General features: G+C 41.2%; 2 protein-coding genes across 6 annotated transcripts in view; one reads left to right on the top strand and one right to left on the bottom strand.

The window, feature by feature from the left end:
• Positions 1-9,843, top strand: part of HEATR1 (HEAT repeat containing 1) — a 38,318-nt gene extending 28,475 nt beyond the window's left edge. Inside the window, exons 31-45 of the mRNA XM_083828116.1 lie at positions 272-398; positions 1,259-1,425; positions 1,982-2,028; positions 2,548-2,671; positions 3,557-3,697; positions 3,912-4,201; positions 4,873-5,023; positions 5,326-5,484; positions 6,256-6,390; positions 6,605-6,709; positions 6,803-6,971; positions 7,708-7,862; positions 8,218-8,376; positions 9,105-9,213; positions 9,623-9,843. Coding sequence (XP_083684242.1) covers positions 272-398; positions 1,259-1,425; positions 1,982-2,028; positions 2,548-2,671; positions 3,557-3,697; positions 3,912-4,201; positions 4,873-5,023; positions 5,326-5,484; positions 6,256-6,390; positions 6,605-6,709; positions 6,803-6,971; positions 7,708-7,862; positions 8,218-8,376; positions 9,105-9,213; positions 9,623-9,711 — 2,127 coding nt within the window. The 3' untranslated portion in view covers positions 9,712-9,843. The remainder of the gene's footprint in view (positions 1-271; positions 399-1,258; positions 1,426-1,981; positions 2,029-2,547; positions 2,672-3,556; positions 3,698-3,911; positions 4,202-4,872; positions 5,024-5,325; positions 5,485-6,255; positions 6,391-6,604; positions 6,710-6,802; positions 6,972-7,707; positions 7,863-8,217; positions 8,377-9,104; positions 9,214-9,622) is intronic.
• Positions 9,844-10,580: 737 nt separating this feature from the next.
• LGALS8 (galectin 8) lies at positions 10,581-22,853 on the bottom strand. 5 transcript variants are annotated; one of them, XM_083828141.1, is made up of 10 exons: positions 22,832-22,853; positions 20,255-20,391; positions 17,055-17,143; positions 16,131-16,341; positions 15,357-15,473; positions 14,002-14,058; positions 13,900-13,926; positions 12,787-12,875; positions 12,218-12,383; positions 10,581-11,864 (listed from the first exon to the last, which is right to left on the bottom strand). In XM_083828141.1, exons 2-10 carry the CDS (start codon positions 20,294-20,296, stop codon positions 11,715-11,717), a joined length of 948 nt encoding a protein of 315 aa, XP_083684267.1. In that variant the 5' UTR covers positions 20,297-20,391; positions 22,832-22,853; the 3' UTR covers positions 10,581-11,714. The 5 variants fall into 5 exon arrangements, with proteins under 5 accessions (XP_083684267.1, XP_083684265.1, XP_083684268.1 ...); XM_083828139.1 differs by lacking the exon at positions 22,832-22,853 and adding an exon at positions 22,608-22,765; XM_083828142.1 differs by lacking the exons at positions 14,002-14,058; positions 22,832-22,853 and adding an exon at positions 22,608-22,765.
• Positions 22,854-23,044: the final 191 nt, after the last annotated feature.

The raw sequence follows: 23,044 nt of genomic DNA, 5'->3' as shown, positions 1-23,044 counted from the left end.
GTCACTAGCAGAGGTATAGGACAAATAGCCTATGCCACCAGGTGAGGTTATTTCTGATGCTGTTTAGTAGATGGAGTGAGATGGTATTTTCTCTCCCCACCCTCAGGAACTCTTAGATTCTCTCTGAGCCTTGCTGCTGTTACCCTGGTGCTAACCCTGGCAGTATGCAGCTCCCCATGGCATGTTCACAAATTGACTGAGGAGCTTGGGGTCTTCTTATTTTTTTTTAATTCTTGAAATAAACGTTTCTCTCCTTTTAAACTATAAACAGGATGCTGTGCTGGAAGCAGACACTGAATTTTGGATTTCCATCTGTTGCGAATTTAATATACATTCACAGTTCCAGAGCATGATGAAAATAATCCACTACTTGACAGAGCTGCCAGAGAACAAAGAAGGTAACTGCAAAACAAAACGGCAAAAGTACATGAACCTCCCTTTATTTATCTCGGTAGGAACTAGGGCATACAGAATTGCCCTAATGATTTCTTCCCCCCCCCCCCCCCCCCCTTTTTGTTTTTTTATAAAATGGTTAAGATATGTGATTACTTTTTTGATGTACATTAATTATAGATTGGAGTGCTTAGAATCAAACAGCACTTCTCATTTAGAAGGTCCATTGAATCATTTAGTTGAAATAAATAGCTGTTACTCATAGCACATGAGATGACAGGGACTATCTGTTGGGGGAGTTGTTTGTATTTTGATTGTTTTTTGTTTTTTAAGGTTTCTTTTTTTTTTCTTCTACAATATAGTAAATAATATATTTTAATACTTTTCCAGTCTGTTATTTCAAAGAGCATTGAGAGGGAGGGCATGGTTGGTCCTTCCTTTTTAAGTAAGGACGTGGTGGATTTGGTGTTTGAATAAGTTTTCTCAGCCAGGAAGGGCCTGGTAGTGACAGTGAAAGCAGTTTTTCCAAATATGTGACACACAGTGTCTGTGGTCCTTCCTCACAAGTCTTTCATGTTTGTAGCCAGTGTGCTATAGCTTTAGCTTCATGAAGATTCTTAACATAAAAACTGATCAGAAGCAAGGGCAGTGAAATGGCACTGCTGTTTTTGAGGCTATTGAAACAGAAAAATTATCTTTGTGGTAACCTTTTTTTTTTTTTTTTTTGAACTTTGACATTATTTTGGATACAGCAGAATGATTGTCCTCGATAGCCACTTCACTGTAATTAAACTTTTTCTGTAATCAGAAATCAAATGTCTTTTTTTCATGTCTGCGAATTTGTTTTGGGAATGTTTTCAAACAGATGATCCTGGCCCAAAAAAATCAAGAACATGCAAGACAAAGCTAAAAAATCAGGATGGGCAGCTTTTTAATGTGGAGTCTCACTCAGGCAAACAACTTCGACATTTCAAGTTCTTGTCAGTCTCCTTCATGTCACAACTTTTAACTTCTCAGAGTTTGGTGAAAAAGGTAATTACTCTTAAACTGATCAGATTAAGTAACTGTGCCATATGTAACAGATGAGGTTTAATGTGCTTTTTAGTATGATTTTATACTCAAAGAGGATAAAAGAATATGCCATCCAGTGTATCTTGCTGACACCTTTATTTACACAGCTTTGAAACCTCCCAGTAATGTTCATTATTTTATAATAGTGCCTTTCCAGATGGACTCGGTTTGTGCAATTGATGAATAGGTTAAAAAGAGAAATTCAGGCCCCAATGAATTCCCACTGGCTTTATGGAGTCTGGGATTTCACTCAGTCTGTATAATCCAAGTTTGGAGTGAGACTCATAGTATTAACTCCAAAAAAAAAAAAAACAATGTTAATAATCTGGCTGTGGATCTAGCTAGAAGTGGTTTCCAATATTTTGACTGAGCATCATCCACCAACATGAAAAGTTTGTTTGCTACTGTGACTGTATTGCCTAAGGGTCTCAGATTTTCTTCTAGAACAATGATAAAGTGCAAATGTGGGGAACTGAAAATTTTCACAATTAGCATTTTCATTCTCTTTATAAACCAGATAGTTGAATGTGAAGAAACAGAAGAGCTACAGAAGTTGGAACAGAGGTATGCTTTATATCTGCTCCACTCCTATTTCTAGCCTTTATTGTAACCTGGGAATATTTTTTTGTAAGTGTAGTCCCATCAGAGTATTTTTTTTTTTTCCCCAAATGTTTTCCAAGGATACTTTTAATGTCCTCAGCAATGAGCAGTATTTATTATATGCAAGTTACTTTTTTTTTTTTTAGTTTGACATGGAGTATTTATTGAAAGATTGCTCTGTCCAATATCTACACTATTTCTGTATTTCTGATTGTGCTTATTTACGTACTTGGTCATAAATATTTTGCTGTTGATGATGAAATCTTTAAAATTATTCCAGATTTCTTAGCAAAATATATTGCTTCAATTGTGGGGAAATATATATGTATGTATATATACTTATATATATATAGTCTCTCTAGTAGGTGTTTCATTTTCCTTTGTTGTTGCTGTTCTGTTTGTGAAATGTTAGGCATTGTAGGAACCAAGCTGACTACTTTAGTGTCCTTGTTACATACTAAAAGATTCTTCCTTTCTGTCTAGGCTATTAGAAGATGTTCTTCACTATATAAACACTGTGGCATCCTCGGTGGAAGGAAATGCAGACAAGCCAACAGCCAAATTTTGGAGGGTTCTGCTTAGCAAGTCCTATGAAATGATGGATAAAGTATGTCTCATTAGCCCTCTTGTTAGCAGTGGGACGTTCCTGCTTTTATTTATTGATGCAATTAATAACCAATGTAGGATTTTTTTTTCTGAATTAATCTTTATTGATTAATTAATCTTTATTAATTAATCTTTACCTGCTGCCTCATTGTTTGAGTTCTTCTAGCACTTTCAACAACTACATCTAACAGTTTAGACAGAACAAGCAGAAAAAAAAAATCTGGAATGCTTATTTCCTCTTGTTTGTGTTCTACTGGCTGGAAGCAGTCGTTTCAGTAACTATTTGGTGGAGAACAGTGGCTTTTGGAAGCGTTCCATGTTAAATCATTTTATGAGTTCACTAATGCTTATGGAGCTGCTATGTATTTCTATATGGAATTTAGATGGAGAAAAATCATTATGCTTTTCTTTCTAATCTTTTTCTGATCAGAAGTGTATTTGCAGAATTGGATTGACTGTCTAGTAACTTCAGTGGTGTTGTGAACTATAAGTCTTTTCAGTCTCTGTGTGAACAGCTTGTATTTCTTTTGCCTGTGAAGCATGTTCCAGTTTTCATGTTGTTTTTGCACAAGGCACCATTATAAGTATTTTAAGGGAAGGAAGGATAACAAACCAGTGTAGACGTGAGAAAGAGGAAATTGCTGAGAAAATATTGAAACTAGTGGGTATTGGCTGGTTAGTAGCCAGTAAACATACATTAAGTACTGTAACTGGAACCTCCTTTGGATTTTTTTGCCTGCCTCAGATACAACATGGCTGGCCTATCCCCTCTTCTTTGACCCTGAAACCCATGTGGAAAGCTGAGAAGAGTTTGCCTGTCTTGGAGGCTGTGTCACAGCGCACAGGAAAGCATTTCTCATATTGTTTTGTTTGTGCTCTCTTACAGGTCAATGCCTTATTGCCAACAGAAACCTTCATCCCTGTAATTAGGGGACTTATGACAAATCAGCTCCCATCTGTGAGACGTAAGGCAATGGACCTTTTGAACAATAAGGTACAGCAGCGCACGAGGTGGCAGAAGAGCCAGGTGAGGTTAAGTCATTAAACTCCATTCCTTTAGCAGAAATAAAAGAGAGAGATTGATGTAGAAGTGGTTTGCTCTGTGTAGGAACATCAAATATCAGTGTTGTCTGTCAGGCAGCTTTTGAGAGGTGGTGAGATGTAGGCTGCCTGCCCAGTTACCTTGCAGGGTCTGGGTTTCTAATTGTGTTCTTCAAGCGTTTGTTCTTTTGTCCTCCCAGATCCGGCAGCTCTTGGAGCTAGTTCCTGAGCTCATCGCAATTGTGCAGTGCAAAAGAAAGGAAGAGGAGGAGGAGCAAGCCATCAACAGGCAAACTGCTTTGTTCAGCCTCAAACTACTCTGCAAAGGTTTTGGCACAGAAAATCCCATGCCATTTGTACCCGTTTTGAAAACTGCCATTGATCTGATTTCTTCAGAGAAGGAGGAAAAGAATGTGATGGGAAGTGCTTTCCTCTGCATAGCTGAGGTCACCTGTACGCTGAAGGCCCAAACAATCCCTCAGCTTCCAAGGTATCGTTGGGTTCTTTTTAATAGAATCAGCGGCAGGAGAAATTAGTTATAATGAAAGGCATTACTGAAAGAAGGAATGCTGATGAAGGCCAAGTGGGCAGTCTGCCCATGTGTGTTTTGTGCAGACGAGAATAAAGGTGTTCATAGTGCTTGAAGTGCTATAGAACTAAGAAGCTAGTCAGCAAATTGCCGGAGACTTTTATAATTGGTACAGTTCATTATGGAACTGTGTGCTGCCCTGAAGGGAGATGCAGTCCTTAAGGCTATAGAGAAGTCAGACTGTATTTTTTTTCTTTTTACTGTAGAATAGACTGTAGTTAAAAACATGAGAAGCAGTACTGTTGGAAACACTGCATGCTACATTCTTTTATTCTACCTATTCAGGAAGAATTCATGCATCTAACCTGTTGCTTTTAAGACTGTTTTATCTGATTACAAATATAAATTTCTTACTGTTATTAAATCTTTCAACTAAATCTACTATTCTTCATTATCTCTGGAAAAAAATACAGCAGAAGAGCCCAGAATACAGAGTTTTCCCAATTAAACTTGTAAAAATTGATGTGAAAACTGTCCCTGCGGGATTAAAGGCTGGATTTTATGTGATTGCAAATGTTCCTCCAAATGATCAGTGGTTTCACCTTTCTGTGTTCTTGCTTGGTTATTCACAGGCTGATGCCAGCACTGTTGAAGACTTTAAAAAATAAGAAGGAGCTCATCTCCAATGAGATTTACTTGTTAAGTGCCGTGACTGCTCTGCTGAAGGTTGCAGAAACATTACCACACTTCCTCAGTCCTTATCTCATGGATTGTTTGCTGCAGGTGAGCCATCTGACTCCTGCAGATAGGATGGACTCCTACAGAATCTGCCCAGTTCAACAGCTCCAGGAGGGCAATTCTGACCTTGTGCCACTGATGCAGGCATTTTTTTGGTGTTTGCCTTCTGAAGACAGGGAAGCTCTGTACACAGACATCCTCCTGTAATGTGTTCCAAGTGGTACATACAGCAAAATTCCAGTCTGACATTTGTAACAGACAACTATGGTAAAATTTGTAAGATCAATTCTTGAGTTAGGTAACTAAAACAACTTAAATAACTTAACTTTTTCTGGATTTCCTGATAGGTTGTCCGCTTGGAGAGGATTGTGGTTGAATTTGGTCCTTCTTCCCAGATAAATGTACGCGTAACATCATTGAAAAGTATCCTAGCTACAAAACTTGCTCCCAGAATACTCCTGCCTGCAGTTACTAAGTGCTACAGTGAAGTGGCAAATAACCGAAAGGTGAGATTTTTTCCATTTGTTTGCATTGTAACTAAAAATATGCTTTTTTTTTTTGTGGTGGGTTGACCCTGTCTGGCAGGTAAGCCTCCAAGCAGTCACTTGCTCACCTTCCTGTTGTGGGATGGGGGAAAAAATTGGAAGTGAGAAGAAAAAAAAAAAAAAAGGTTGGACATAAAGGAGTTTTATTAGAGAAGGAAGAAAAAAAAAAAAGGAGCAGTACAAAAGCAGTCGCTTGCCCCCAGCAGACAGATATCTGGTCAGTATCCAAGAAATAGCTGCCTTAGAGAAACTCTCTGCTCGTTTTATTGCTGAGCATGACATTACATGGCACAAAATACCATTTTGGTCAGTTTGGGTCAACTGACCCAGCTGTGTTCCCTCCCAACCTCTTGGCCACCTCCAGCCTATTACTGGGGCAGCAGAGTGAGAAACAGAGAACATCTTGACACTGTACAATCACTGTTTAGCAATAGCTAAAACGCCAGTGCATTATCAGCACTGTTTTGATCACAAATCTAAAACACAGCACCATATGGACTGCTGTCCATTAACTCCATCCCAGCCACGACCAGTACAGTCTTCAGCTATCTCTGTTTTCTTTTATACCGCAAAAGTGAGTCAGGAAAACATAATGCGAAAAGGTCAGTTATTTTCTTGTTAGTATTTTCATGAGTAAATGTGAGAAGTGCAAAATCAGATTCCCTTGCCAAGTTTCTCGGTTATTATCAGTGTCACAGTTGTCTTTGTATTGCTTTACTTTTGTTCTGGCAGAACTGCGTGGGTCCCCTGATGAACATTCTGAAGGAGCACATTGTCGTTATGGAGAAGGATCACCTTATCTCCCATCAGTCTGAGCTGACAGCATTTTTCATGACAGCCCTGGACTTCCGCACAGAGCATGCCCAGGTAGCTTGTTTAGGGGAACAAGCAGAGGCAGCTCAACTTCTCATGCTAATTCTATCAGTTATTTTTTTGCTATCAAATATTCTGTTCTGAAATTGTTCAAGGGGGTAGAAAATACTATGGTCAGGTACTTAGCTTGAAACAGAGAGAATTAAAACTTGCTTGGAAGCTCAGATTCTTATTTCAAACTTAGAATTACGTTTTTTAATTTTCCTAGGATGATTTGGAGGAAGTTGGTAAGACAGAGACATACATTATTGATTGTCTAATAAGTATGGTTATGAAACTTTCTGAGGCTTCCTTCAGACCCCTCTTCTTCAAGGTAAGGAATTTAATGATAATTCATCTGCATCAGCATCTTTGTATTCTCCAGTGTGTGCACACAGGAACAAGCTAATTTGCATTTCACTTTCAGCTCTTTGACTGGTCCAAAACAGAGAGTACCCTAAAAGATAGGCTCCTGACGTTCCATCGGTTAGCAGATTGCATTGCAGACAAGCTCAAGGGTCTCTTCACCTTGTTTGCTGGTCACTTAGTGAAGCCATTTGCTGAGACACTGAACCAGCTCAACGTTTCAAAAACTGGTAAGTTTTAAGTTACTAGCTACAGGAAAGTATTGACAGGCTAATTACAACTGCTGAATGTCTCGTCTTACAGCAGTGTATTTCACAGCACATACCCCTCACTTCTCTCTTTCTTCTTTCTCTCATAAATACGACGTCTTTCTTATTCTGATGGAACCAAGGGACACTTTTCATATATGGGCTCTGGACTGCCAGTACAAAGTTGAGACCACACGAAAATTTTCCATGTCAGTCCCTGTGAGTTCCATGGGAATGAAATTGCGTGTAAATAGGGTGACTTGCTTCTGGCAGTTGCCTGTCCTTTTTTTTTTTTTTCATTTGTTGACTTACCTTACATGCCAACCTACTATTACCTGATACATTCAGACTCCTCTGCTTTCTTGGCAAAAACATATTCTGCTGCTTTTATATGGGGAACTAATTCCTCATTGTATTTGTAGTGACCTGCACAAATTCTCCACAGCCACAGGTATAGCCGTGAACTTTCTGATAGCCTGTGAGTCTTCCCTTTTACCCCCAGCTGATTGTGAATTGCAGAGGCAGACCAGCTAGGGCATTAGCTAAAAGTCAGATAACATACAGCATCTACTTTATTACTCTGATTGATGACTACATAATTAATGTGCAGTACATCCTTTAGCTGTATTCACAACTAACAGCATTTCTGGCTTGTAGAGAAGTTGAGTATTTCTCATTTTTGTAAACTTTCTTTTTTCCCTCCTGTACTGATATACAGATGAAGCTTTCTTTGATTCTGAGAACAGCACCGAAAAGAGCTGTTTACTGTTGCAGTTTACTATGGACTGTCTGCATAAGCTCTTCCTGTATGACACCCAGAAGTTCCTGAGTAAGGAAAGAGCAGAAACCTTGATGATGCCCCTGGTTGATCAGGTACTGACAAACATAGAAAAGCAATTCATATCAAATATTTTTTCCATATGAGGATTTCTTTTAAAACTATCAATCATCTCCCTTCACAAAAAGGGAGGAATTAATTCATTCTTTCAGCTACAGACAGTATTAACTGCTTCACTTAAAGCTTTAGTTTACTAATTCTTTTATCATCTTTCTGAACTTCTTCACTCCACAAGGTTCATGCACATTGCTCAACTCATGCAGACCACTGCCCTCCCACTAACGCTCTTTGACCCATCTCCTGAGTGCCTGAAAGCCTATGCTAGAAGCAGCATTTTTGGCTGTGTTTATCTGATCCTGGATCTGTCTGACAAGCATTTTGTTTCCACAGCTAGAAAACATGCTTGGAGGAGATGAGAAGTTCCAGGAAAGAGTGACAGAACACCTGGTACCCTGCATAGCGCAGTTTTCAGTGGCCATGGCAGATGATTCTCTTTGGAAACCACTGAACTACCACATCCTGCTGAAAATGAGGCACGCCTCTTCTAAGGTTGGGAGCTACCAGAATTTGAACTGTTTTTTTCTATTGCTTTAGAAAATGTTAAGTGCCCCCAAACCAGAAGTGGATTAGCCAACTCACTGTTAAAATACTAGCTTCTAAAGTTAGGCTACTAGAACACTGATGTTTTACTGTTCTACCACCAAGTTCCCGAGATGCATGCAATGCATCCTTCTGTTTTTTCCCTAAGCAGTTACTTTTCTGCAAGTAGATGTCTTCCATACTGTTGGTTTTATTTTTATTTTTTTTAATTTTTGTAGCTGTTTGAGTAAGAGCTAACCTGTTTGTACCTAAAGAAATGGGTGCTTTAGAAAGTGTAAGATAGTTACTTATCAACCTTCAGACCTGTTTAATGTATAGAGCTTTGTCATGACCTATTTGACTGGTTACGAGTATTCAGGGGGAGTTTTTGTTGTTTTTTTTTTTTAATTGTACTGGGTTAAGTCCTGCTGAAACAGTGGAACAGAGTGGCATTGGAAAGGGACGTTAAAGACTGTTGTATCACCTAACTGCTAGCAACATACCTGCTTCTTGCAACTAACTTTTTATTTTACTCTATCTTAATCCAGATGTTGAGACTTAAGTTACTTTAAAAATAGTTTCCTTCAGTAAGGAAAGCTAGTTTAAAAGCTAAGTGTGTTTTAGGAGATAGAAAGAAGTTTGGGACATTTAACTGTTTCCTTACAGAGACTCCTTTTGTTTTTCTTCTTTTGTTTTAGGTCCGCTTTGCAGCTTTGCTTGCTTTGCTAGAAGTTGCAGAGAAACTGAAGGAGAACTACCTGGTCCTGCTACCAGAATCTATTCCATTCTTAGCTGAGCTTATGGAAGGTAATACTCTAAAATGGTCTTAGTGAAGGCAGACAAATGGCCTATGAGCTAAAAGAACAAAGGCCACATAATTTAAAGATTCAGATAAATATAATTGCTATAAATCATAAGAATTCATATATGGTAGCTTCAGCTGTGCCGGATAGAAACTGAAATGGGTTGTATCCAAAACCCTCCTAATGTTCACCTAAATGATGGTAGCTTCTTCACTGTTCCATCCTGTGCGCATCCCCCCAGGCTGCGTATTTTAGATCAGTGGTACAGTATAAATAACTTGCCTAAGTCCTGAGTTGATGACAAAATATTTTTGAACAATGATTTCATACCTGCCGTTTGAAGACAGTTCCAGCCTTGAGGGTATCTTTGTCATAACTGTTCTATTTACTTCCTGCTTTATTTCTTTTTCTAGATGAATGTGAAGAAGTTGAGCAGCAGTGTCAGAAAACAATTCAGCAACTGGAAGTCATTTTGGGAGAACCACTCCAAAGCTACTTCTAAGTTTATCCCCTTTGTTTTCATATTTTGTCTGAATTGTTTTAACTACATAGATGCCATGTGTTACAGGCAAATTGTCATACTAATTTTTATCAGATCTAAGATCTTAATTTTTTTTTAATAAAAATATTGTAAGAATCTGGCTTTATCATTTCTGGATCATCTGGAGACTGGGGCTCATTTTATGCTATTACATGATGGCATAAACCTTTCCTTAACTTACTTTTCCCTGAACATTACAACTGAAGCAAGCTATACTCAAATTCTGATAGCTGAGCAGAGTGACAACATGCAAGACTGTCCACGAACCCTGCTGCATTGGGGTTCTGCAGTTCCTATCTCAGTGTAGGGGCTGTGCTGCTACAACATAAACATGATACTTACTGGATCTGTGCACTGAAATCCTGAGAATGCATTTTTCTGTTATTTTTACGGAAGTGAAAAACGTACCCACTGAAGATTCTGAAAAGAAAGTAGCTACAAGACGGTCTTGAAAGAAAGAAACTATATTCAGGTCAAACAAAAACAATGTCCACATGAGAACATCTTGCTCAACTTTCAGATGAAGGTAAGGATGCACAGGTGCTAAAATTGCCATAACTAAGTGCCTCCAGGCTCCTCTCTTAAAAAGAATCAGCCAGCTGCATTTATCTTTAGGGGATATACACAGCACAACAGTGGCCGGAAGGCCATGCCGCATGCAGGGCATGGCCAAGGCCTAGGCCTACCCAGCTTAACTGCAGTTCACTAACTCCTTAATGGGGAAATGGTCCTCTAATCAGGTTCACCTTGGAGATGCTGGCAAGACAGTAAGTAAAATGAGACAAAATAGGCCAAAAAAGCAACTTAGCTACACTTGGAGAAAAGCAGAGTTCATAAATATTATTTTTATTTATGCTTTTTATATGTTTAACCTGGTAGTTAAACAGGCTTTTAGGGTATATCTTATCCTTGAAACTGCTTCACTCTTTTAGCAGCTGTTAAGGTAAATAAGAACAGCCCTTGGGCAGGCATTAATAGCCAGTAGCAACTTATTTTTTAAAAATAAGAGTACATAAAAATTAAGACTGACAGTTGTAAAGAAAACTGATGAAATATAAACAGCTTTTTTCAAATAGCATTTGAATACAAGACTGAAGAAGAACTCATTCACTATTCTATTCACAAGCAGCCAAGTCTCAGCTCAGCTGAAACGATGCCTGGAGTACCTGGGTTTACATGTTTTAAAACAAAAGCCAGACACATCTGCTTCAGTCCCTGAGCAATCTCATCACAGCTGGGAGCCAGTTCAGATCAAATAAGCTTTCAAAAGTTCGCCCAATCAGAACTAGCTAAATCACTTTCATTCGTTTTACTTTGGAGAACTAAAAGCTAGAAATGCTGCCATATGTTTGATTTAAGCCATCTATAAGCAGGAGTTGACATAAGTGTCACAGAAGGTATGATTACAGGAGCGGGCTAAGAAGTAGAATCCATTTCCTCCTTGCCTTTCACCAGAACTGATGGCTCAACTGTCTGCTTAATCCAGCCCTGGTAAAAAGGTTGTTAGCACTAATATAAATTAAGAAGCAGAACAGAGGACTTCATAATTCTATTTTCTAGGACTGATTAATATCCCTTTAGGGGTGGATAATCATATCTTCATATCCTACTTCACTCTAGTTTCTACTTTACTGAATGTATGCTATTAAGGAATGACTAGTAGTAGTTAATCATAATCATACTGAGCACAATTGTTAAGACAGTATGATGCAGTATTTTCATATTGCTAGGTTCAGTAATACATGTGATTTATCTGAGCACACTGATTTAGCTTGCCAGGATACTGTAAACTATTGGAGGAGTTAATCTCACAGCAGCTCTGGTACTCACCCAACTCAGGAGAGGCTGATACAGAAGCCTACATAGATAAAGGCAGGCTCAGCGTGAGTCAGCACCAGTTTGTGCTTGACAGAAAAACTGTCATTGGAATATATTTAATTCTTTTAGTACTAATTAGAAAAGCACTACCAGCTCCTCACATCTAACAATTGAACATCTCCTGTGACTTCCAGCAGGTCGATCTTTTCCAGTTGTTTAAAGCGATGCTTGTATTCCAGAATGTGAACACCATTAACAGCAACTTTGAACTGGTGGGCATCACAGAATATGATCAGCTGAAAAAAGAGAAGAGGAACAGTTAAGTTCCTAGCTTGAACTTGAGTGAGCCCTGCTTCTGTTACAAAAAGTCCTTCGTGCAAAAGAAACATTAAAAAAAAAAAAGTGGAACCTCGTCCTATGCTGAAATCTTGCAACTACTTACAAGGAAACAGGAATAGATGGCTGTCATTAAAACCACGTCAGATCTTTGCTTCCTATGGTCCTATTTAACCCTAACATTCTCAAGACATGGAAATGCAAGAACAGCACTCTTACTTAAATAGCATTAGCAGCATAACATTTAAGTGCTAACGCAAACTCTTATTTTGGCAGAATTGTAAATCTGATGCTGTGTTTCATTTAATCTTACCTCAAAGTACATCCCTGGACTGAAAGGGAAATTGGTAACTTCCCTTTCTTCTTCTCCCCAGCTGTCACGAAGGTAAGAGTTTCTCACAAAAACTTTATTCTTCATTCGGGGATTCAGATGTAGTGCTATGTCCTTCGACTCACTTGATTTCAGATTTATTGCAAAGCTGGAAGACATTTTTAAAAACTTTACTACACCAACAGTTTGTAAACATGATAAAGTATTCCGTGCTATTTACCAAGACTTTAGCCAATCGTGCTTGTATGCCATGCACAATGGAAATCCAGAACAGACATGCAACCTTGTGAATGATGCAGATTAAGCAGAAAAGACAATCAGGTTTTATCTTGATTTTTCTCAGTGGAGCTGTTCTTTTAAGCCCTTTCTAAAACAGCATCCTGCAGGTTCCTGAGAAAACCACACCAATTTCAGATGATTCCAGATGAAAAGTTGCAAGTGAGTAAGGATACCCTGAGGCAATGGAAAAGCCTACACATTCTCAAAAGCAGCTCAGTTAATAGCAAAATAAAACAAAACATAATAATAAAAAAAAAAACAGTAAAACCTACCTCTTTGGGTTTTTATTCATTTCTCCTTTAATAGCGATTGTGCATCCCGGACGAAGTGCAGAATCAAGTTTCCCAGTGTAAGGAACTCCCTGGAAGTTCATCAGCAGTGAAAAATTTGACTGTGACTTACTCTTTTCAACATACAAGCTGAGCTTTACTATGGCAAGAAGAAATTTGGCCTACAGTTTCAAATTCACACTCACAGCTCAAATTTTTTCTACCAATACAAGCTGGGATACTGAAACTGTAGTGAAAAAGTTGCATAGAGATGAATGTATCAAAGTCATTTTTTAATTTTTTTTTTTAACTAGAAACTTGTGTTCAAAATAAACATCACTTACTGCTATTTCTGCCACCACTATACAGGCCTTAATCCAGAGTCATGCCGCTTGTAAGCACCAAAAAAGTGTCTTGAGGAAACCGAAGCTTGATCTGGCACCAGACATTCCAATGCACAACTTAATGCATTTGAGAGTTGCCAACTGGTTTGAGTAAACATACTATAAGCAGCATGAAACTCTGCACTGATTTAAATTTGCATCACACAGTCGTTCAGGTACAGACACACTGACCTCTCCTCTCTGATAGCTTGCTATGCTTTAGAAAATAAGACTCACACTAGATGAAGTACGCGCAGGGTAAGCATGGCTCAGTCACCAGGAGGAAGATGTAGCCAGACAAGGTCTGAGATACACGCATTAACGTAAGGCCGCCTGGCTTAATACAACTGCAGAATGCTTTTAAACACAAGCTTGTTTTGCAGGTATTCCCTGAAGTCATGAAAACTAAGCATGCTTATTTGAACAAATAAGCATCACATCTTATTTTGATGTGATTTGGTCCTTTAAAGCTTCAGGTACCCCACTTTTTATTCCTCTGTTCATGGCTGTGGATGCCGTGCTTATCTCTTTGGGTTTTCTGTATCTCTTAAGAAATAGCCTCACGCTTACTAGCAGCAGGAAAGAGGGCTGATCTCTACAAAACCTCACTGCTGATCATTTCCCAGTAGATTCTCAAGTCCTTTGTACTGTGCATATTTTTTCTTGAATAATTGAGAAGTTTTTATTTCTTTTTTTTATCCACATTTGCTATAAGTCTACCTGAGACACTTACGAATTGTGAACCATCTGGCATTTCCCCCTAGAAAAGAAAACAAACATAATTAACTAGTTTTTCAGACAACTGGGAGACTCAGTCTTCTACAAACATACGTACATTTTCTGTGCTTATCTTTGTTACTCCTAGAGATGATGGCTGTGAGCCTTGTACAGACTGCAGAAAAAGAGATATTTAGATGTCATTGCTAGCACCACAGAACATAAAGGTGTGTTAGAAACGTAACGGATCTGTGCTGCTTTGAAGTGTAAATTGTTAACGTGGAAACCTAGGACTATGGTGAAGAAAAAGATAGCCAAAGCCCTACAAACCAGGGAAAAGTCCTGAAAATCAATTGCTGAAAGACAAATCGAGTTTTCCAAAGGCTACCTCATTATAGTTTGAATCCTTATTTTACAGTTGGAGCACTCTTAACCCTTAGCATCTGAGGATATCCACTCAGCTTTCCTCACCAGGGTAGGAGTATCAGCAGTGCAGGTCACCCAGAGATGGGGCAGAGGGGGGCCTTGGGATTCTAGGCAGCCGCCTGCATCCCTGTCCCTTCCCACTGTGTATCATATGAACAACGTGGCCATGCACAGATAAAATTCCTGCCTAGCCCTGGCAGACTGTATCTTCATCTTGTTTATTTCAATATAACCTCCGTCTTCCTCCTCAGAAGAGTACACACTGGAAGTACAGACAAAAAGGAAACAACCACCCTGCTCCCCTCCTTTCTTCCCCAGAGGATTCAGCACCTGCATCCACAGAGTAAAGCAACTCTGTTTTGTGCTTGGGACAGAAACCAACCTACGGCACCTCCTTGCCTCCAAGCAATTCTTGAAGTCAGTCCTCCACAACGGGACTCAAATAGCTTTGAAGCACCATTTCTGCAGCAACATATCCAAGGCCAAGTGACAGGGCCCATAAAAAAGTCTGCACACATGCTTTACAAACAATCAGTGAGTAGACATATCTTTAAAGCTTGGACCCTATTTTGTCCAGGCCCAAATCTCCACCTTCCTTCAAAACAGTTTATTAGTCTGCTGCTCCGAGTCAGACCTGATGTTTGGCAGCAAGAGACCCAAGCTCTGCCCACGACGTACTGATAACCGCACAGAGGAGACAGAATGTTACACAGAAGCAGGTAGGCTGCCTCAGTGAGTGGCAGGAAGGAAGAAGAGAGGGACAAGTCATTTGAATTCTGTACCTCCCCGGTTAATTACCACCTTCCGTTTCTGCTCTCTCACCTTTTCCCATCAGAAGGCTCTCACCCTCTGCATGGGGAGAAAACAAACTGTTCAATTCCACTCCATTGGCTTACTTTCTCCAGCAGAGCTAGGAGCTGAGAGGAAGGAGTGGGGAGGAAATCCCTTGTTACCGAAATTAGACTGTGTAGATGCTTTTTTTTTTACTCTGTAGTTTAGCAAGACAAAGAAACTGAATCTTGACAGTCACCTGTCAATAACACTTACATTGGAAACAAACTCTATACTTTTGATGTGCACTTTGCCAGATATTCCCAGAGTATCTATTCTTTGAAGGCTAATTCTGTGATTGTAGAGCAGCAAGTGCTTCTTGTTTACAGTCACCTAAAGGGATAGGGAAAAAAATAGGAGAATCACATTAAACACCATCCAGGTATCAAATTGTATGCATGCAGCTGTTTTACGGTGCTTTGGTACAGGAGCTGGGAGTGTCCTGGAAACTTCAGAGCAACTAAGTTCAGATCATCTATGAAACAGCCTCTCTTTCCATTACTGTGAGGGAGATTTATTCGATTTATTTACCTTTCACACCCTTTGTTTTTATTCCCTGACCGCTTATGAATGTGGTTTTACCAACCTAATAGAATCTATTATTGCAATCTAACAGAGCAAGAGAACTGTGTCGCACTTGTTTCCTCCAAGAGGGAGGAAATACTGTCCTACACTATTCACAAAACAGGTTTACTGTTACGGTCAGCCCTTGCAGGTAAGAATGGGAGGGTGGAATAGCCATTAGCTGTGCCAGACAGGTACTTGTCTACTCATGCAGCTTTGAAGGGAACCATGCAAACTGAGAGGTCTGATCTGCTTAGCACCTCTTTAAAAAAAAGCTCGTAAACTTTTCTGTAATCAGACTGTACCTACGAAACAGAAACCACGGCTTCCAGTTATACTGTTTGTATGCAAAATGCCTCTCGTTTATTGGCCTGACAACCGGCCAATAAGGCCCCTCGAGTTGAACAAGGGTCAACGCAAACTCACCTGGAATTTATCCTTTAAAATCATGATGGCAACCTCAAATGACTTCCCTTTTTGAAAAGGCATCTCATAGGTGATCTCTTCCCAGCCCCATTTTTCCCTCTCCAGTGTGTTGCAAACAATGCAGCCAGACCTTTTGAAGCGAGGGTTGAAATGAAAGGCCACATCAGCTCGAGGCTTTATACTACTGCCACACTGTAAATCCACCTGGAACCTAAACATAAAAATAAGACAAACCACACTCAGCTCAGTCTGTCAAGAAATGACCTACAAGTTCAATACACTTGTGTTTTACTGATGAACCCCAGAACATGCAGATGGAATGAGTTATTGGATAACGAAAAAATATATCCATCCAACTTCTGTATATTTATGAAAGGTTTTCTCGTGATTTATTGCAATGAATTACAATATTTAAGCATTTACTCAATGCTCATCACTCATATCACCTCACTGCATTCACCACCTTCCCTCCATTCTGCTTCAGCAAAATAACCAAATGCACCTTGGGCCATGTCAGGAAGTCAGGGAACAGAACCTCCATACTTGGTGTGAGCACTAGCTCACACCTCCTCATCCCAGCTGTAAGCTAATTCCTTCAAGTGACACATCCAGTTACCACTTTTGTTAGTCTCAGATAACCTCTTCAGACAAACAGATATATGCTATGACAGGGAAAAAATGCCAAAGCAGGCAAAGCACAAACAGAGGAGAGAGGATCAGCAGAAAGCAAAAATCAGTTTATCCTCCAGTGTTCATCATAAAACTTTCATTAAGCACTTAATTCACTGTATTCACTGTGACACGATCACAAGGATTTAAATCAAGCCTTTGTTTACTATCCCAAATAGGTTCCCTAAAAAAAGTTTGTTCATTACATGCTTGTTCACCTGTTGACATTTCAAGAAGTGATACTGTAGTAACTACCTGTCTGCATCATCAGGAACACTCCCGTGTATCACAATCAGCTCTCCAGGAACAAGGCCACCAAGAATTGTCCCAATATACGGAATGACCTAGAAGAAGGAGGGAAAAAAAAGATAGAAATAACATTTTGTGATGGAAGCAAAATACATAGTTTTTAAAATCATATTCTAATACTCAATTAAGTGGTGCTCTAGCATATTAAAAGAAAGACAACTAGCATCTCATTTAAAAGAAACACTAGAAACGCATTAAATACCTGCCACAACAGAAAGATAAAAAACAGATTTTTGTCACTGTAGACCAAGCTTCTCAGACAACATTAAAATAAACAGTTACGGCCTTCATTCTAGCTCTGAAAAGAATAATGGCAATATTTTATTGCCTCATTTTTAATAAAAGAAGATTCACTTCAAACTAGGTCATTGCCAAGGTCTGACAACAGTCAGTCCTTTGCCGGTAGCAGGAGGCACCTTCCACAAGCTTTTTAACACCGGACTAGAGCAGCTGCCTTTTTGCTTGTTCTTGCTCCCTTGTGAAAAACAGCAATGGGAAAAGAAGCGACTATGGCAGAGAGCAGAGTTGCATCTTAATATGAACAGCACAACATACACTACAAAATATCCTAATGAGCTGGGAACGGCAAGGTGCACTGAACTAGCCCTGCTCAGGGGTCTTAGTCTTTAGGATAACAGCAGCATGCAGTCTATCTCCAAGCCTACCCTATTTTCTCATCCTTATCAACAGCTTGGGAAGGTCACGCATGTACATTATGCTGAACTGAAATGGCAACATGGTAGGTGTTGTTAAACCAGATATGGGGACATGTCAGCTAAAATAAAAGCCTCAAACACCCCAAAATGGCTCCACAGCAAAGGTTCAGACATGCTGATGGGAGCCCTACCTTGACCACCAGCTGAAGCACCCAGAATTTCAGGGACAAAAGGGAGCACCATAACAGAAAACTGGAAGATGATGAGACTCTTCTGTGAGGAAAGATCTAAGACTGCATTCTTTACATCCAGAAGGAAGCATGTAATAGAAAGGGATGTTGGCCACCTGTTCTTCAGAAGCTCAGACATGGAATCTGCGTGGCCATAACAGAGCACTTCCTGGGTGTAATACTACAGACTTAATGAGGTTCTGTCATCATGGGACGTGCCTGTCATTTCTTCACATCTCAAGACTCTTGCTAGTTTTTCCTCACCCGTTAAGAGCAATGCATGTGATACCACAGGATCCATCATCATCCCAGCTCTCTTAAAAACCTCCTAAAGTTTCCTTTGAAGCCAACTGGACAACATCAGCCCAGTTTGAGCTATCTCAAAGATCACGTTGCTTCCAATATCTGCCAGTTTTCATAAATGAGACGACAGATAATGGTCTTACAGAGAAGAGGGCTGTGATAACACAACTTTCATCCACCTTGCTGGGTAGCTGACAGCTGTCCCATCAGAAAAGAACCTGTACTCCTGTTGCTTCAGTAAATGCCACCAGTCATTAATCTACCAGACTGAAGGTGTATCATGCTATTTTGGCATCCATGATCGTGGTAATTCAGTATACTGAATGTCACCAGACTTATAGTGCTGAATTGGGCATCGCTCAGAACCTAAGCCCAGCCGCCCCCAGCCCCTCTGATATCTGAGCGCAAGCTGGAATGCAAAGGGGTTTAGGTCCTGCCAAACTTCCTTACCCTTTAATGCAACAGGGTTGAGTAAAGGACATAAAGGGGAAAGCAGGATTTTCTGCATGATTCAGAACAGTCCATTAGTGAAGAAATACACCTAAGATAAAAGTTTATTCAAAAAGCTCTTCAGTTTTGCAACTTAAGGAATGATTCGTTCAAACACTGAAATATTCACAGAGCTACTGAACTCATATGGTGGCTTCACACAGGTACACATACAGCTGAACAGCAAGTCTGAAGCTATAGCTCAATGAGCATCACACATGCAACAGCTCACATAGTCCATCAATGACTGAACCAGCCAGTTAAAGAGACTTTGTACAAACAGCAAAGCAGTATGACGCATATACGAAGAACAGACAATTAGCTCCTGTTTCGTTTGCTGTCACGGGCACAGTCCGCTTTGCTGATCTCCCCACTTGCACTACAAACCCCAATTCTTTCCCTTCAGCTTGTTCAGAAGAAGCAGCAGAGGTTTGGAAATACCTCTGGCATCTCTAGCTCAATGCCTTCCTCAAAGCAAGGTCAGCTACAGAGGGCTGTTCAGGACCTTGCCCAAAGGCTGTCCTGAGATCATCTGCGCAATCTGTCCCACCTCTCTCTCCACATTCCAATCCCAAATAATCACTCTTATTTCCATCCTAGGCTCTTGAGCACTAAGCCCTAGTTTTATCCCTCTGTATTCTCCAGCCTGGTCTTGTTACCCACCGCACTCATCAGTCCCCTTGCAGCCATGCAGTTCTGCTGAAGTCTTCCTCTTTTCCTTACACAGAGAATTTCACCTATACACCTCCTCTACCTCCTCTTCACACCTCCTCTCCTCCCCCACCAAAATTAGGCTCCAAAATCCCTACCTATAACTTCCATCCTACTATTCCTTTTCCAATTCAGTCCTTCCAGCTTCTAGTTGATCTCCACACAGCCTTCCCTCCTCTCCAAACTGGATTACGGTTGGACTTGATGATGGCCTTTTACAACATAAATGATTCTGTGATTCTTGTAAAGAAAGCTGAATCTACTCCCCCATCATCCATTAAGTCTATCCACTTTGCAAGCAACGAGCAAGCAGCAGGACTGAACAATCAGACACTCTGAGGGCACTGGACTGTATCAATGACAAGCTATAATAGACAAGGAAGTCCTGTGCAGGTATGTGGTATTGTACCCTCCACAGTCTCTTTACAGACTTTGGTATTTTTGGCAGAACATTAAAATACCATCTCCTGCAGACTCAAAAGAACTACATTTTTAAATAGACAATGAAAAGTACAGCTCCGGTCCATTCCTCATGCTGACATGAGGCCACTGTCCCTGAGCATGAGAATACTAGAGAAATACTAGAGAATACCAGAGCAATCCCTGAGGTTCTTCCTCAAATATCTGAGCAACGCCAAGAGCTCTCAGTAACACCCCTCACTGTACAAAACAGCAGGAGTGCTTTGCTAACTACTGGCATAAAATAGCAAAATCCCATTTCCTGAGGGAGAAGTTGTTGACATAGTTGAAAAGTTACCGGGTTAATGATTTTCTTCTGCGGCCCATCCAAGGACATCATCTTCCCTCCTCCAGTTTAAGTCTGTCAGTCCTGCAGTGATCACTGTAGAGAGTATTTAGAGGTTCGCTGATCTGGCTGCACCAAAGCAGGGATCCCTTTGAAAAGCCAAAACTTTTAATCAGAAAGAAACAAAGTGACACTACAGGAAGTGAAACCCTCCAAGGTATAATTTTAAAACCTACAAGAAAAAATGCAACCATATTTCCAACAAATTTGATGGAGTTTCGAAATATCAAAGTTAGAAGCTTGGTTAAAGACAAAACATGCCACCCTAGGAAGGGACAGTGCACATAAATACACAATTTTATCAGCTGCTTCCTGAGATCATGTATACTGAGGCAGAATCCCACGTAAATACCATTATTGCACAGGTCAACACTGATAACTCGATGACCATCAACTGTCCATTTGCAGCTGACACCTGCCTGTAGACTGTGAAAAGACAAAGCACAAACACATTTTTCTGAAGTAAACAGCCATTTCTCTTTCTTTTACCAATTCCTGTGCTATTCCAAGGTTGCTCAAGGGCAACAAGCCCTAGGGGCTGAACTTGCTTTTTCCAGTTTTATCTTACATACAGATAAGAGACACCAGCCAAAGACACAGCACGGAAGCACAGAGTGTTTTCTATTTCTTCCTCCACCACACACAATCCCTGAACTCCACAAACAACTACAGGAGTCTGTAAAACCTGCATTAAATGCACAGACCTAATAAGGAAAGAAAAAAACACCTTATGAGTATATCCAGCTACACTGTAATTTCTTCAAATGTAATTTCTTCAAATGTAATTTCATCAAATCTTCTAACAAAGTGACCAAAAATCATGGGCCAACTTCAAAACCGCTAGGCAATTATTTCTTGCATATTCTGGAGAAATATCTTATGGTAGCAAGCCAACGGGGTGGTGAAAAGTGGCAGGCAGGGAAAAAGACAAAGGAGACGGTTTTAGTATTGTTGTTGTGTGAAAATTGCTAGCCACATAAAAAGTAAGTAAATAAAAAGTCTGTGACCGATTCCACAGAGACCTGGGATTAACCTTCTGCAATGATTCAGCAGTGCAGACCACTGCAACATCTGGCTAATTCTGTGGGAGACTTGGGCCAGTAATTCTCCTTATGATCAGGGTCTAGAGCGCATTTCAGAGAACACAAGGTGTTATATGCCCAGCTTACACCATGCAAATGTTTTGCCCCTTTTGATATGCCCCTTGGGATACCACCATCAATTCACAACAGGAATGTGCCAAGGCAGGCAAATTCCAGTATTTTCATTTTTAAAATTAGGAACTCAAGACCAAAGCAAGCAAGAATTCTGACTACAACATTGACAAGTCTAAGAGCAGACCAAAGAAACAAAACCCAGACCTAAACCCTGTGCCCAGCAGCCTGCTTACTGAGCTTCCCTTGGTTTGCGACTGCGATCGGCACCTTACCGAAAGAGGACCGACAGGACGGCCTCTAGGATCTAGCAGCACATGCCTGAGCTCTTCTGCCCACCCTTGTTGATCCTGGCAGACGAGGGGCAGTGTGGCAAAGCGATTTGTTTGTATGTTTTATGGAAAGGGTCACAGTGACGAGGGGAAGCTGCGAGTCAGGCTGTGTTTGGCCACGCAGGTTTTGGGTAAGGAAATGCGGGGTTCTGCTGTAACATTCTATCACAGAACTGCTGTCAGTGAACATGAGGGAGTCTGATTTTTTGGGTTGTCCTCTGGGGACCCAGGAGTTGGACTCGATGATCCTTGTGGGTCCCCTCCAATTCTGCAACACTAAGATAAGGTTCCCCAACTACATGTTCAGAATTGAAACAGATACGTATACTGCCCTGATATCTCACACACTGCACAGTTCAGAAGGGAAAAAATAAAAAAAAAGGAAACAGCAAGGACAACTGCTATTACGCTATCGCCCTATGACCCACAGAAAATTTCTTCCTCTAGAAAAGTCCGGCGGGGCTTTATAATTCGGGCTGGATCCCATACTAAGGCAGACATGGCTTCTGGAGGGGAGGGAGGAAAAAAGCGAGCAAGCTACCGCCTGGCGTTTGCAGACAGTCAAACCCTAACCAGCAGTGACACCGTCCCACCCCCGGCCAGCAACCCAAGGCTCCAGCCCCCGGAGCCGCGGGGCGACCGGCAGCAGCCTCCCCGGGACCGAAGCCCCAACCCCGGGTCGCTTCCGCCTCGGGGCGCCCCGGGGAGCCCCGTCCTCTCACCACGGACGGACAGACAGACAGACAGACAGACAGACAGACGCGGGGGGACGCCCACCCCTCACCCCCTGCCCGCAGCCCACCCTGGCGCCCGACTCACCCGGCACCTAGCAGCGAGCTGACGCCGCCGGGCTGACGCCGGCCGCGGCCGCCATTTCGCACCCGCCCCGCGGCGTCACCGGCCGGCGGCCCGGCCCAACGGCTTCCGCCCGCTGCCAGCGCCCGGCCGCGGCGGGGCTGGGGCGGCTCCGGGGGCGGCGCAGCGCCCGGTGTGGCGGTCAGGAGGGTACTCGGGCACAGCAACCCATACCGTAGCACACCCACCTGCTAGGAGCTGCAGGACCGCTGCTGGGAGGACACATCAGGCCGTATCAGAGCCGAAGGACTCGTTCGCATCAAGGGCTCACGTAAAAGATTGCTTGGGGAAGGATGCCTTTCAGTCACACTGGGCTTCGAGCACTGTCTGTAATCGGATGGTAGCAAAAAGCCTGCTTTTATTACTGTCCAAAACTGACGACTTAAAAGATGTCTGAAATG

Source organism: Anser anser (genome assembly GCF_964211835.1).
Source record: "Anser anser genome assembly, chromosome: 3".
NCBI classification, from domain to species: Eukaryota; Metazoa; Chordata; class Aves; order Anseriformes; family Anatidae; genus Anser; species Anser anser.
Note: the sequence above shows the minus strand (reverse complement) of the source record. Positions and strands in the feature narration are given on the sequence as shown.